The sequence below is a fragment of the Narcine bancroftii genome, chromosome 10 (genome assembly GCF_036971445.1).
Source record: "Narcine bancroftii isolate sNarBan1 chromosome 10, sNarBan1.hap1, whole genome shotgun sequence".
Classification (NCBI taxonomy): Eukaryota; Metazoa; Chordata; class Chondrichthyes; order Torpediniformes; family Narcinidae; genus Narcine; species Narcine bancroftii.
In genome coordinates, this window is record NC_091478.1 from 8,829,618 (window position 1) to 8,844,697 (window position 15,080).

At 39.8% G+C, this 15,080-nt stretch overlaps 1 protein-coding gene across 4 annotated transcripts in view; it reads left to right on the forward strand.

Annotated features, from left to right (window-relative positions):
- The window catches only part of eef1akmt2 (EEF1A lysine methyltransferase 2), a 39,442-nt gene extending 26,189 nt beyond the window's left edge, over positions 1 to 13,253 (forward strand). For all 4 annotated transcript variants that reach the window (XM_069899729.1, XM_069899732.1, XM_069899731.1 and 1 more), the window contains exons 5-6: positions 1,496 to 1,712; positions 7,491 to 13,253. In XM_069899729.1, coding sequence (XP_069755830.1) covers positions 1,496 to 1,712; positions 7,491 to 7,588 — 315 coding nt within the window. In that variant the 3' untranslated portion in view covers positions 7,589 to 13,253. The remainder of the gene's footprint in view (positions 1 to 1,495; positions 1,713 to 7,490) is intronic.
- Positions 13,254 to 15,080: the final 1,827 nt, after the last annotated feature.

Genomic DNA, 15,080 nt, shown 5'->3' on the forward strand with positions numbered 1-15,080 from the left:
ATATTTAATATATCAATATCCTTTTGCAGACTCTTTGAACCTACCTTGCAAACTGCTTTTCCACCTATTTATGTAGGAATCAGATGCATATGGACAGACATAATTTTAGCTTGTGCTTTACTGAGTTCCTTGTGTATCCATGGGGAACTCTGGAAAGCTTGGAAAATAAATTGGCCTTTTTCGTTCAACTGTTCAAAGAGACTGGGAGTAAACATTTCTGTTTGGAGAGATTTGTCCGTCTGATTAGCTATGATGTTGAGCATTTTTTTCATGCAAAATAAATCTGGGCGTAATTAACTCTGAAGTTACATAGAGTACCAGTAATTGCTCAGAAATTAATGAGTGATATTATAATAATTAAACAAGGTGTGTTCTGATATCACATTTCTTGATTCACACAAAAACTTTGAAACCTTAAAACTCTTTATTCATACTTCAGTTGATTGTGGTGATCATAAAACAGATGTGTTTCCATTAAATAATAATGATTCTTTTGTTACCAGTTGGTAATAAGATTTTAATTTTAATTAAAAAAAAATTTAGACAGGTAACAGGCCCGCAATTACACCCAATTAACCTACCACCTCCGTTCATTTTATTTGAAGGGTGGGTGGAGACCGGAACACCCAGAGGTTTTCCCACAGGGAAAACATACAAACTCCTTACAGACAGCGTCGGATCTTTAGTCTGCAATTAAATCGTTTTGACCACTGAGCAGACACAGCCAAATTCATCATGAGTATTGATCTCCTGTCCAGTGAAGTCATCTATGTGAGGAGCTGCCTCGTAAAAGAACTGTATCATTTATGGGGTAATTTTCTTTTCTCACTGCCACCTTCAGCAGAAACCTGACATCCGGCACCTTTAGGTTCAAGAACAGTTTTATTTTTCCCCAGCAGCTATCAGGCTCTTAAATGACCCTATAGTTTACTATCATAACCACAGCACTATTCCAAGACCACCAAAGATCTGTCGACATAACTGATACAGCACGTTTCTCAACTACTGGCCAACTGTAAATAATTATTAATTCTCTTCCTTTCTTGTTTTTTACATTTTTTAAAATCTTGTGTGCTAATTATTCTTGTTTTTGTGTACCTGGGTATTGCAGCAATTACAAAAGAATTGCATGGGATCTGTATATTGTACTTGTGTATATGACAATTAACTCACATTCATTGATTATAGTCAAATCTCATTCCTCCTATTATTTGGTTAAAATATGCCAAATATTCAAATGACTCACATTTAACCAGCTATTACCTTTCATTACAGATATGCCACAATAAATGAAATGTTGTCACATAAATAAGCTTAGAATATTAGTAATAATTTGTAATCACATGATTATTTCTAGAGAAGCATGATTATGTTCACTCTTCAACAAGAGACTCTTCTCCCTACCTCTTGCCTCACTGATTTACATGAAGACAGTGCTGTAGATAAATCATCTGAGAATCCACTCTTAACATAGCTTTACCTTATCTTTCTTTAGGTGGCAGATTTTTTGCATCCATTTCCTTGTCTTTCCCACTATGAAATTTGCATCGACAAGGGAACTTTTGACGCTATTAGTCTAAGTTATGAACACCCAGAAGAAAAGCTAAGACGTTATCACCAGTCCTTGCTGAAAGTTCTGAGGAACGGAGGGCTGTTCCTCATTACATCGTGTAACTGGACTAAAGAAGAACTTGTCAATCATTTCAGTGAAGGTAAATTATATCCTTGTTGAGATTGTTGTTTCAAATTACTAGTTTTAAAGTTGTTGAAATGTGTCTGGAAATCTATTAAAGCAGGAATTTCGCTGCAGAAGCACATTTTATCTATTTGACATATTTTCTTTTGTTGAACACCCTTGCCAACAATAATTTGTAAAACATTACGAGGTACTTCCCAGGAGCATGATCAAACAAAATTTGACGCCAAGCATTGTGTTTTTGGGTCAAGAACAAAAATAATTTCTTAAATGCAATTTTGGGATCAGGAGTTGCTCGCAATCTCAAATTTATTGCCAAATCCCAATTATCATTGAGAATGTGGTGAATTGCTTCCTTGAACCATTGCAGTCCTTTCTGATGAAGGTCTTCCCACTATACTATTGGGAAGGGAGTTCCTGTGTTTAGGCCCAGGATCAATGAAATGTTTCCAAGTTAACATGTGTGTGAGTTGAAGAGGAGCCTGCAGGTATGGGTTTCATGCACCTCCTGCCTTTGTTCTTGATGGAGGTCAAAGATTCATGAGGTGCTGTTGGAGTAACCAAGGTGAGTAATTGCATAATTAGAGTCATCAAGCAGAGAATCAGACCCACAGGTCCAGGTTGCCTGTGTTCAGGGTGGTTGACAGTGTTCCAATCAAGTGGATGTTCTGTAATAGATGAGGTTGAGTTTCTTGAGTGTTGATGAATTTGCCTTCATCCAAGTGGAAAGAATTCTATCAGACTTGCATCTTGTAGATGTTGGGGTGTTAGGAGATGAGCCACTCATTGTAGGATATTCAGCTCCTAACCTGCTTTTGTAATTGTAATATTTGCATGGCTGAAATTCTGGTCAACGATGACCATTTGAGATATTGATGGTGTGGGACTTGGCAATGGTAATGCCATTGAATGTCCAGGGTAAGTGGTTAGATTCTTTCTTGTTTGAGTGGCCCTCTCTTGGGTGAGTTTATAGGAGTGTCTTAAAGATGGAAAGAGAGGGCTAGAGAGATAAATCTGGAACTTATGACTTTGGAAAATGATGGCACTGCCAGACTGAGAAATAGCTTCTTCTCGAAGAGTGTAAGATTGATGAACAGTATCTCATGACTTTGGGTCTCATATAAATGAAACTGGATAAAATATTGAAAATATTTATGCATATTTAGTTTGTATTGTACATTTCTTATGTGCTGTGTGAGAAATGTACTCTTTGTGTATGTGTGTGCACCGTGCTCTGGAGAAGTACTGTTTCGACTGGTTGTATATGTACAGTCAGGTGATAATAAACTTGAACAACAACCAATATTGGACCAAGAAATTAAGGAGTACAGTAATCAAGAGAATAGAATTTGAAAACAGAAATCTTGGAGGATAGAAGGAGAGGAGACTGAGGTAGGTTTGAGCAGGACCACAAAGTCACTGAAGATGAGATGAAGTATTTAAAATTGAGGCATTGCTTCAATGGTAACTAATGCAGTTCAGCAAGCAAAGGTTGATGGGCGAGTGGAACGCTATGCAAATTAGTGCTAGCAGCAGAGTTCTGGATAACCTGCAGCTATAAATGGAGATACTGAGAATATCCTTCCTTTGCATTCCCCTTATTGGCACTTACATGGTGGAGCCCTACAGCATCAAAACATCCTTTCAGCCTTGCTGCTGCCTTCATCCCATTATGAATACGGGGTCCCAGGGCAAATCCGAAGGCCTTGTCCTGGTCCACCCTCACTGGTTCTTTGCTGTTTTTAAATATCTCTAATAATAATAAGAGCTAGCTATAAACAGTTGATATAAATGCAAGTAAGATTTTAAAATGATAAAGAATGCAAAAATTTAAGGAAATTTTTTATTGAAAAATATTAAAATTAATGGAAAACATTTCTGCTTGAATAACATCATGAGGAAAAAACTAATCTTTTAAATCCACAATTGAATGTATTGGTTTTGAGATGCCTGGCAGCCACAGCTGGTGTAAAGTTGAAGACCCAGATACATCCCTCCAATCAGCTCCGCGTTTGTGCATGACAAGCGGCAGATCAGAAGGTCGCGTGACCAAGCCAGCATTTGATTTGCAGCTCACACCGACTCCCTGGCCGTTAGGAACGGTGGCCAGGAGCTGTGACGCAGATGCACCCAGCCTGCAGTTTATGCAGTGGACAGCAAGACCCAGTGCAGAGCATAGAAGGGTTTGATGAGGGTTCACGAGATATAGGAGCAGAAGTAGGCCCATTGAGTCTGCTCTGCCATTCTAATCATGAGCTGATCCATCCACCCACTCAGCCCCACTCCCCGGCTTTCTCCCTGTAACCCTTGATGCCCCGACTAATCAAATACCTGTCAACCTCTGCTTTAAATACACCCGACAACCTCACTTCCAGCCACCTGTGGCAACACATTCTACAGACTCACTACCCTCGGACTAAATTTTTAAAAATTCATCTCTGTTTTACACTGTCGTCCTTTTATCTTGAAATTATGCCTTCTTGTCCTAGAATCCCCTACCATGGGAAACATTCTTGCCACATCTACTCTGTTCAGGGCTTTCAGCATTCAAAAGGGCTCTTCTGTACTCCAACGAGTATAGTCCAAGAGCCAACAATCATTGGGGTAGCACAGTTAGCACAACGCATTTATAGCAACAGTGATCGGGACTGGTGTTCGAATCTCACGCTATCTGCAAGGAGTTTGTACGTTTCTCCTCAAATCTGTTTTCCCCAGGGCCTCTGGTTTCCCCTCACCATTCAAAACATACGGGGGGGGGGGGGTGCGGTGTAGGTTGGGTGTAAATTGGGGTGGCATGAACTCATGGGCTGAAATGGCCTGTTACCGTGCTACATGTCTAAATTTAAAATTTAATTCAAAATATACTAACCCTTTCATTCATGGTATCAGTCTAGTAGATCTTCTCTGAACCCTCTTCAATGCCAGCATGCTGTTTCTCAAACATATCCCCAAAACTGTACACAGTTCTCTAAGTGAAGGAGCAAAAAGGAAGTTATAGACCTATTAGCCTGTCGTCGGTGGTTGGGAAGCAGTCGGAGACGATGGTCAAAGATGAGATTATGGAATACCTGGAGATGCATGAAAAGATAGGCCCAAGTCAGCATGGTTTCCTTAAAGGAAAATCATGCCTGACAAACCTATTGCAATTTTTTGAAGAGATGACAAGTAGGACAGACTGGGGAGATGCAGTGGATGTTGTGTATTTGGACTTTCAAAAGGCCTTCGACAAGGTGCCACACATGAGACTATGAAACAAAATGAGAGCCCATGGAATTACAGGAGGGATTCTAGCATGGCTACTGCATTGGCTGATCGGCAGGCCACAGAGATGGAATAAAGGGATCCTATTCTATTGGCTACCGGTTACCAATGGGGTTCTGCAGGGGTCAGTGTTGGGGCCGCTTATTTTTACATTGTATATGAATGATCTGGATGATGGAATAGATGGTTTTGTGTCTAAATTTTCAGATGTTACCAAAGTAGATGGTTGGGGAGGTGGTGCTAAGGATAACGAAAGGCTGCAGAGAGACTTGGACAGATTAGGAGAAGGGGCAAAGAGGTGACAGATGAAATACAAAGTTGGAAAGTGTATGCACTTTGGTAGAAGAAATAGACGGGCAGACTATTTAAATGGGGATAAAATTCAAAATTCCAAGGTGCAAAGGGACTTGGGGAATCCTCGTGCAGGATCCCCTGAAGGTTGATCTCCAGGTCAAGTCAGTGGTGAAGAAGGTGAATGCAAATTTGGCATTCATTTCTTGAGGGATAGCATGGAAGAACAGGGAATGTAATGACTCTTTAAAGCACTGTTCTACACAAATGTTTTTCCAATCGACTTTGGCCTGTTCCTCACTCATGCGACTGTAACTTCCCTTACTCCACTGAAATACCGACACATTGGTCTCCCTTTCAATTTCAAAGTGAACTCAATCATATTGGGATCACTGCCTCCTAAGGATTCCCTTACCTCTGGTTTACTGCACAGCACCCAATCCAGAACACCCGGTCCCCTGGTGGGCTCAGCAACAAGCTGCCATCCCGTAGGCATTCCACAAACTCTCTCCTGAGGTTCCATACAGACCTGACTTTCCTAATCTACTTTCATGTTAAAATCCCCTATAATTATCGTAACACTGTCCTTCTGACATGCCTTATCTATTTCCAGTTGTATTTTGTAATCCACATCCTGGCTGCTGTTTGGGGGCCTGTATTTAACTGCCATTAGCATCCTTTTACATTTACCATTCCTTAACTCAACCCTCTTCTGATCCTGTGTCTGAATTAATGTTGCTTACCACCAGAGCCTCTATCTCCTTGCGATGCACCATATATCCTTGGTTGTTCAGCTCCCAATGACATCCAACCTTTGGCCATGACTCAGGAATGGCCACAGCATTGTACCCTCCAACCTGTAGTTGTACAGCAAGACCATCCACCTTGTTTCTCATGCTGTATGTATTGTGTCTCTGTTATTCCTCCAGCTGTTATTCTGTCTCATCAAAATAATAGGGTTCCAGCAGTGTTTGAGTTGAGGCAAGGACAGAGTCAGATGATGTAAATATCAGAAATGATAATGCAGAAATGTACTCAGGTTGCACGTCTACATCAGTTTTGGGCAGATTTTTGGGGAAAGGAATGCAGTGGGCTGTTGAAGAATGGGTTATAAAAAGTGCCAAAGAAGCTGATTCCTGCTTTCCAAAGTTAGGTATAAGAAATCACTGCTCTTGCATATTTGGCAAGACATCTACTATCTTGGAAACAGTAGAAGGGCTGAGAGTAATGATGTTTGGGTCAGTGTACAGGTGGAAACAGACACCAGGTTATGGGGCAGTGTGGCCAAGAGACAGTGTCTCAGTGGGAGATGGAGGGGAGTGAGTATCAATTCTAATGAGAGTCATAGAAATGAACAGCGTATGGGAAACTACTGCAGGTGATTCTGTCAGAACTGCTTAATGTATATGAATGAAACCTGGCAAGTGCAATCCCCCTAAATGTTTGAGGAGCTGGAGAAAGGTGGTGTAACCAGGTAACCAACGACCTAGTCACATCAGTAACGCCATTTAAAATAGTCCTAGAGTATTGAGAGAACTGAAAATGCAATTGGATAGATTTAAATGAGGAGTAATAAGGAGTTTGTGGGCTTTTTCAGGGCAAATCAGAAAATAGCAAAAAAAAAGTTAGATTATTCCCTCCTATTTCTTATATGAATTTATTGGACTTTAGATTTGAGGACCAGTGCTGTGAGGTAGAACTTCTCCAGGATTGTCGCCCCAAGGTAGATGAGCACCAAGTCTCCGACTTCTGTGCAGTAAAGTAATTTTAATAATGCCGAATGGCTATAGCTTGTTAATAGGCTAAGGACAGACCATTCCAGGGCAAATCTCTGACATTTAAAGTTTATATTTCCTTATGACATAGAAGGAGGCCATTCATCCCATCAGTTTAATACTGGCACCCAGAGCCATCCCAACGTTGAACTTTTTTCCCTGTGATCTCATCTTCTTTCTCGCATGACCACTAAATCTCTCCTGGCGGCGTTTTATAGATCCTATTAACCCGCAAATCCATGTGCCTTTAGGATGTGGGAGTAAACCAGAGAACCTCAGGGAAAGTTGGAGTCACAGAACCCAGTAACTGGAATGGTGAGGTACTAGCACTACCCAGTTGGCCCCTGTGGCTTGGAGGAGAAGATTGTTTTGGGGAGCTGCAGTGATCTTTGAGGGATAGAAATTGTGTGTAATCTACTGGCCATGAATAGTGGTAAAAAATGTTCTATTTATTTATTTTATTGCAGGATTAGAGTTGCAAGAGGAGCTATCAACACCGAAATTCCAATTTGGGGGAAAAACTGGAAGTACTGTAACAGTGCTGGTTTTCAAGCGGAAAGATTAAGTTTGGTGAACAGCAGGTCACAAGCATTTTCTGGTGTTCAACTCCTAATTACAGTCCTCCAAGAATCAAAATTACTTAAATGGACCCTGGCTAGTCCTCTTTGAGATTTGATTTTTCTTTTTAATTTATTGATACGTGAACATGTAAAAATTATGGGTTTTTTTTTTCCGCTGATAATGACATCGTAGTTTGAAGTTGTAACTTAAGCTGTTAGAAAAACAAAATATAAAAAAAGATTTGTTCATTTTTTAACGCCAAAGAGCAGCATTTGGGTCTCCAGCGCCCACTGATTCCTGTTGCAAAGCACACTGATGACCCCTTGTGGTGTAATTCTGTAGAAGCATTTTACTGAAGTTACTTCATTTTAATCCTGGGGAGGACAGGAGTGTTAAAACTGAAGATTACAGTTCTGCTACATGTTTAAAGAAGACCATGACCTTGGTTTTTGCCTGGCTTTATACCATCTTTAAAATCCTGTTTGATCTATGTTAAAAGACTTTGTAAAAGCTTGTTTTGAAGGTTGTTGCTTATCAGATGGATCGTAGAAAATCTGGAAGCTATAAAGAGTTTTCATTCATCTTGTTAACCAACTAGTGTTATCTGTTTATATTATTTTTGCCCATTTAACATTTTAAAATAGGCAAATCAGCATAATTTCATGACTTGTTCATGATAATAAATTCTGATCCAGCTGTGGGACAGATGGACTGAGGCATAATGGCCAGATTACTTGGGGAAAACAAGACTTAAAAAAAAAATTTGCAGGATCCATACACAAAACTTTGATTTGGCATTTGAGAAGCCAGGTGTACTTCTGGAAGTAGCAATTAAACATGGAAAGATTGGATGGAGACGTAGCTATGTTTTTAATTATTTTGTGCCTTTTATGTGGCATTTTAACTCAGTTAATAGGCATGAAACATTAGACGCAAGGTAAAATGGTTATGGCTCAATTTAATATTGGAGACTTGAGCAGAGAAAAGAGCTCAGTAAAACTATACCTCTTTTAGTGAATCTTGTGGGACATTTTTTCATTGTTTCCTTGTAAACTTTTCAAGTGGAATAAGTCACATTGGAAAGGTGAAATGTTTAGAGGGAACATTAGGGAGAATTTCTTCACGCAGAGGATGGTGCGAGTGGAACAAGCTGCCGGCTGAAGTGGTGAGTGCAGGCTAGATTTTGACATTTAATCAGTTACAAAATTTATGCATCTACTTTGGGTTCTTAAAGAGCCATATATTAGAAAACCAGATCTTGGCTAGTGGCGATGGATTTTAGAGTAGGCTGTTGGGCCATGTAACAATTTGAGCAAATCTCATTGCGACATAAGCGGAAAATGGGAAACAATTGTGTGATTACTGAAAATCCCTGGGTTCATGCAATTGTGATCAACTAGGATTTTAATGCATACCTTGCATATAAAAATATATAATCTTTCCAGATAAAAAGACTTCTAAGATAAGGTAGGGATGTTTGCAATGGGAAAGCCTTTACCTGTCGGATGATCAATATAATATTATGTAGCATACGCAGGATTAAAATAACCTTTTTGACCTGACTCGTGTAAGCAAACTTCTTCCCAAAGCTTCTTGTTGAACTTGGTACAATCTTTTCCTTTCTTCCTCTTTGGTCAATTTCACTCTTTCTTAATTGCCATTTGCTCTAACTATTTGTGGCGATGAAGTCTACATTTTGATCTTTCTCTGGACAAAGAAGTTTAGTTTGATTATCTTGTTGACTTTCATTTAGCCTCTGGTTTAGTTCTGATGAAATGAGTTGAAGGAGAGAGCTGACACGCATGCCCACTCATCCAAAGAAAGGGTGAAGAAATGGGCAAACAAATATTAACCAGTTTGCTCAAGTTTAGTTAAGACTGTTTGCTCCTTCATAGATTTCTCCATGATAGACATGTTCTGCAACGACACATACTTAAAACACATTCTTGCGACCATTACTCTGAATAGCGCGAGTAAAAAAAGATTAAGAGCAGCTGGTTTTCCATCTGTTCCCCATCCCTCTGTCTCCTTTCCTCCAGCTCTTCATTCACAGAGCCTTCCCCTGCTTGCTGCTGTGCCCTTATCCACCTATTACCTCCTGCCTGTGGGAATGTGCTCCTCCTCCTGTCTCTCCTCAACACCACAATTTTGCTTGGGCACCTGCCTACGTTTTGCTCAAGCCAAAAAGTTTGGTTATGTGCCTTCACCTTTGCGATATGAGCTACACTGTTTGCCCAGCAGAGTTTCTCCAGCATTGTGTTTGTACTCTGAATAACTATCTGCCACGCACCTACAATTAGTCGTCAATAAGTACTTTAAAAGAGTGAGGCAATATTACTTTTATGGAAAAGTTTAAAGTATTAAAAGTTTATAACATCTAATTTCCTCAACATAGACATAAAAGCAATAGATGGTAGTGCAGGTCAGTGAACGGGGGTTCATTGAAACATCATATTTATCCATCTTCCCTGGATTTGTGTTATCCTTTAACTTCAGTAGCTATGCAATGTCTTAATGAATGCTTTTAAAAAAAAATTAAGTTTTGCTTCTCTAAACATTGAACTAAGTTTGTTGGCCTTACATAGTAAATCACAGTTGACAACCACCATTTGATCATTTAGTCATGTTGGAATGGCAAATATTGAACAATCTAGGAAGCTTTTGAAAATTTTACAATGTTTTTCATAGTTTCCTGTACTTGTAACAACACTGAAAGCAGGAATGTAGCCGATATGAGTCAGTGGCCAGGTCCCAGGGTGGATGTTCTTCATTATGTGTTTGTGCTGGTTCCAGAGCAGAGGTTTCCAGTTGGTCCCCCTTGAATAATCAGTCGCTCTCCCATCACTCCTTTCCCCCTTGACCCAGAAAGCAAGTTCCTTTTCAAATACGTTTCATGTTCATTTTAAAACTATTATTAAATTTGGCTTAACTATGCTCCTGGACAGTGCATCAGGACGTTGTGCCTATTTCCAGGAAGATCAGTGAGAAGGAAAAGAAATTTAGTTTGAGAGAAGATCAATGAGAGGGTAAGCTCCTGAAGAAACACTTAACAAAGGGAATAAGAACATAAGAAATAGGAACAGGACTAGGCCACCCGGCCCATCAAGCCTACTCCATCATTCAACATCGTGGCTGATCTGATGAAAGGCTGATCTCCATCTACTTGCCCTATCCCCATGTCTCTTATCTTATTCCCTAGATTATGGAATAAATTATATGTTATTTGGACAACCCTGGCAATAGCTATTGCTACAGAGAATACCAAAACAGGCAGAGGGAGACAGTAAGTTTACCCAGGAGCAACATGGGTGATGGAACTGAATGAATAAAAATTTGGCTCAGAGGAGACCAGGGCAGGATCATTTGTGGCAAAAAGTCAAAGATACAAGAGGATAAATGACGGTAAGGAGGGCTCTGGGTGGTGTTGGTGTGACTTTCCAATAGGGATGGTGACCATTTTGTTTCAGAACGGAAGTGGGAGTTATGCAAAGTAGGATAATAAACAGAGGTTACAGTATTAACATTAAATGCCGACAGCAAGTAGGGTTGGCCAACGTTGCAGTTCCTGGAGCAGGAAGTAGATCAGACACTCAAGAGCCACCCTTAGTCAGGAAGCCAGAGCCTAGATTGTGGCCGACATGCAGGTCTAAAGTAGAGTCCACATATAGATCCAAAGAGTAATCCGGCTCAGCTCAGGAGCTGGAGGAGTCTTCAGAGGAAACCAAAAACCGTGTCACACTTGTTTGTGCTCTGGATGTACATCTTGTGGAATATGTTTGCTTATTTAACTTTATTCGAATCAGAAAGAATCGTATCGCTAATCTGTGTGTGATTGCAGGTTTGCCAATCGTCCACGCCTAGTGAATTGCTATGATTTCCTCCCATGTTATTTTCTTTGTCCCCCAGGTAACTTTGCTTGTCGTACACCTATAAATTTGTCATTTTAATTTCCTTTGGAGTACACAATACAGTTGGTGAGTGTAAAGTTTAGTACTATTGGAAAGTCAGAAAAACAAAGTCATCTTGGCTGAACCCATTACATGTGTAAAATATGAATTGAGTAGTTGATGGGAGGATAATTGCCTAAATGTAAACTTAACTGACTGACCTTTATTGTGATATTGATTAACCCGTAAGGGCAGTCACCCCTCTAATTACAGCTTCTTAGTTTTAATATGTTCTGAAAATATTTGTACCATAAAGATCCGGTAACTTATTCAACACTTTGAGGTCTGTTCTTTATCCTCATTTCCTACAGTGGTTGTAATCACACTTTAAAAGTGGTGATTTGTGTGGATAATGTGTTTTCAATTATTTCTGTGCCGTGCTGTAAGCAGAGTGATTTGTGGAAATGAGTCGCCCTGAGGTGATGGTGGAGGTGAAGTCTGGCTTTGGAGTGAACAGTCTGCTTTCTAGCAGTGTACTGACTGCAGGAACACTGAGAGAGCCTTATTCTAGCTGTTGCAAAGTAACCGAATTCCATCCCATTCTTTCTAATTACCTTCTGCTTTCCCAATTATAGTTTACTTTTTCTTTCTTTTGTTTTCAGCCCTTATAAACTCTACACATGTAACTCTGCCACCACCTAACCTGACTTCCCCTGTCCCATAGGAAATTTTCTACTCCTTTTCCATGCTCTTTGCTCCCACTGATCTGCCACAAATAGGGACCTCACATATTACACATTTTCCCTCCAAGAGCTTCTTTCAAAATCTTGTCTGCCTGGTTGCATCTACTTAGAAAGGCCTATAACAGTCTCTTCAATCTTTCACTCCCTTTATTCTTCAATGTTGTCTCTTCTTACAATTTACCCATTTTTAAAACAAAATAGACTTTATTCACTATAAATTATTTAGAAAAGGAAAATGTATGCACATAATTCAAAACACACAACTGATACAGCTGGGGGAGGGGTGCACAAATAGCTGAGAGCACACATGTCAAACTCAGGCCCGCCGGCCAAATTTGGCCCGTGATATAGTTCTATTTGGCCCGCAAGATCATATCAAATATGTATTAGAGCTGGCCCGCTGGCCGCCACGCCAATATAGCGCATGCACACCTAATACTACAAATCCCAGAATGCTTTGCAAATGCATTGGCGTCAGCCCGCTAATCGCCCCCACCTCCTCTCTTTACTTTCATTACCATCTGCGACCCGTCGCCTAACTTGCATGTAATAAACCCCTTACGAAAAATGGCCAAACAAAAGACAGAAAACAGGACCTTTCAAGACAGGTGGGAGGAAAACTCTGACCCCACAGTTTGATGAACTTGCATCTAAGAAGAGATGCCAAGTATCTGGTTTAGACCCAGGTGCATCAGAGTAAATCACAGTGGAGCAAGCTAAGCTTGGATTCATATTTTCTTTGGTTCACTTTGGACTGTTCCTAGTTGAAAGATTGGATTTTCATTGAAGCAAGTTGTTGTTTTTTTGACTTGTTGGCTTGTGGAAAAAAAAACATTTAAAAGGAGCTTAAAGGCTATAGAGAAATATTATTTATTGAATATTTTATTTCTCATTTGTTAATGCTTTTTCTGGAAAGAGTTTAACCCAAACTATTATTAAACATTTATTTTAATAAGAAAAAGTTTAACATTACATATGTTGAAAGAAGAGAAAACATGCAGATGTTGTTGAAAAATTTCAATAAATATTTAGTTTGGCCCACGACTTAGTCCAAGTTTTTAATTTTGGCCCTCTGTGAATTTGAGTTTGACACCCCTGGTGTAGAGGTTAGTGCAACGCTATTATGGTGACCCAGGTTCTAATCTGGCGCTCGCTGTAAGGTGTTGGTACCTCCTACCCGTGTCCTGCATGGATTTTGTCCAAGTGCTCTGGTTTTATCCCACTCTCCAAACGTATGGGGTTGTAGGTTAATTGTGTGGCATGGATTTCAGGGGCCAGAATGGCCTTCTACTGTGCTCTATCATTTAAAATTAAAAATATTATGACCAGTCGTATTTGTGAGAGGTAGATGCCCTGATTCCAGTCTTTGTGTCCAGTTATAAACTAGAAAACTGAATAGGCAAATTTAAAAAAAAAAAGCCTTATGTGGTCCCACCTTTACAGACCCTAAATACAACTTCATTTCACATAAATGCAGTGGGTCGTAGGCTTTTCATGTATGAAAACATGGGAATCTAAAAGAGATCATTATTGTCGGTATAACATTTACTTTTAAGAGGTCCCAGTGGTCATGCCACCCAAATAATTTTGGCACTTGGATCAGCTTTTGAAAGCCATGATTAATATGAATATCTTTTCAGCTAAACGATGTACTTTATTAAAATGACTTCATTTGAAGTCTGAGAATTAATTGACTTGTATTTTCTCAATCAACGCCCACATTTCTGTTGGGAACTGCTTCTGTTTCCCCAGGAATGTTATCAAACTTCCTGACTGCTGATTACCTATATTTTTTCAACAATGTTTTAGCACTATTACCGCACCCACCCCCCCCCACCCCCCCAACATCCAGGGCCAGAGTTCCAACCTCCTGCTACTCTGCAGCATGTACACTGGTAAACCTAAGGCAGGTTGGCTTGGGTGAAGGAACAACAAGTCCAATCATTTCAGTGGGGAGGAGCAGCTGTAAAATGCAATTATAAAATAATTAATTGTTTCAATCCATTTTACAGCATTAACTTTCCACTATTTTAATTGCTTTTGGCTACAGTAGAAGTCCAAAAATCTAGACCACCCAAGAATCCTGACTTTTCGAAAACTCTCAAACTTTAAGAAATTTATCAGGCTTTTGTGTGCGTGCATGCGTAAGCACGACAGAAGCACAGCGACGACAAGCGCCAACACTTGTTGACTTTATTTTTCTTTAAAGCTGCTCGTTTTGATAAATGAACCCTGCTGCATTTGCTAATGAATAAAGTATCTAAATTTACCTGTTCATACCTTCTTTATTCCTCTTTAAATCTGAATTTTAAAAGTACTGCCTGAGAATTCGGAAAATCCGGTCTGTCCCAATCCCCGAGCAGTCCAGATTTTTGCATTTCTACTGTATTTTAAGAACCATCTTTTCAATATGTACGTTAGTTTTAACAGCCAAAGAGTGGTTTTCAAACTGCCCCCAAAACTCACATACCACCTTAAGCAATCCCTTACTAATCACAGAGCACCAATGGCATAGGGATTACTTAAAAGTGGTATGTGAGTGGAAAGAAAAAGGTTGAGAACTACTGGTCTAGACCCAATTGTTACTGAAATATTTTACTTGAGAAAAATTGTCTTTGGCCCATTTCCTTTGGAGTTATGAAACTGTGCACCTAATGAGTCAATTAGGTACAAATAAAACAGTGGTTTTCAAACTTTTTCTATCCACCCACATACCACCTTAAGTAATCCCTTACTAATCACAGAGCACTTATAGCCTAGGGAATATTTAAGATGGAATGTGTGTTTGGGGGGCAGTTTGTAAACCACTGCTCAGGTCCATTGTTCCTTCACAAGTTCTTGACTAAGTTATACAACAAAATCTTCA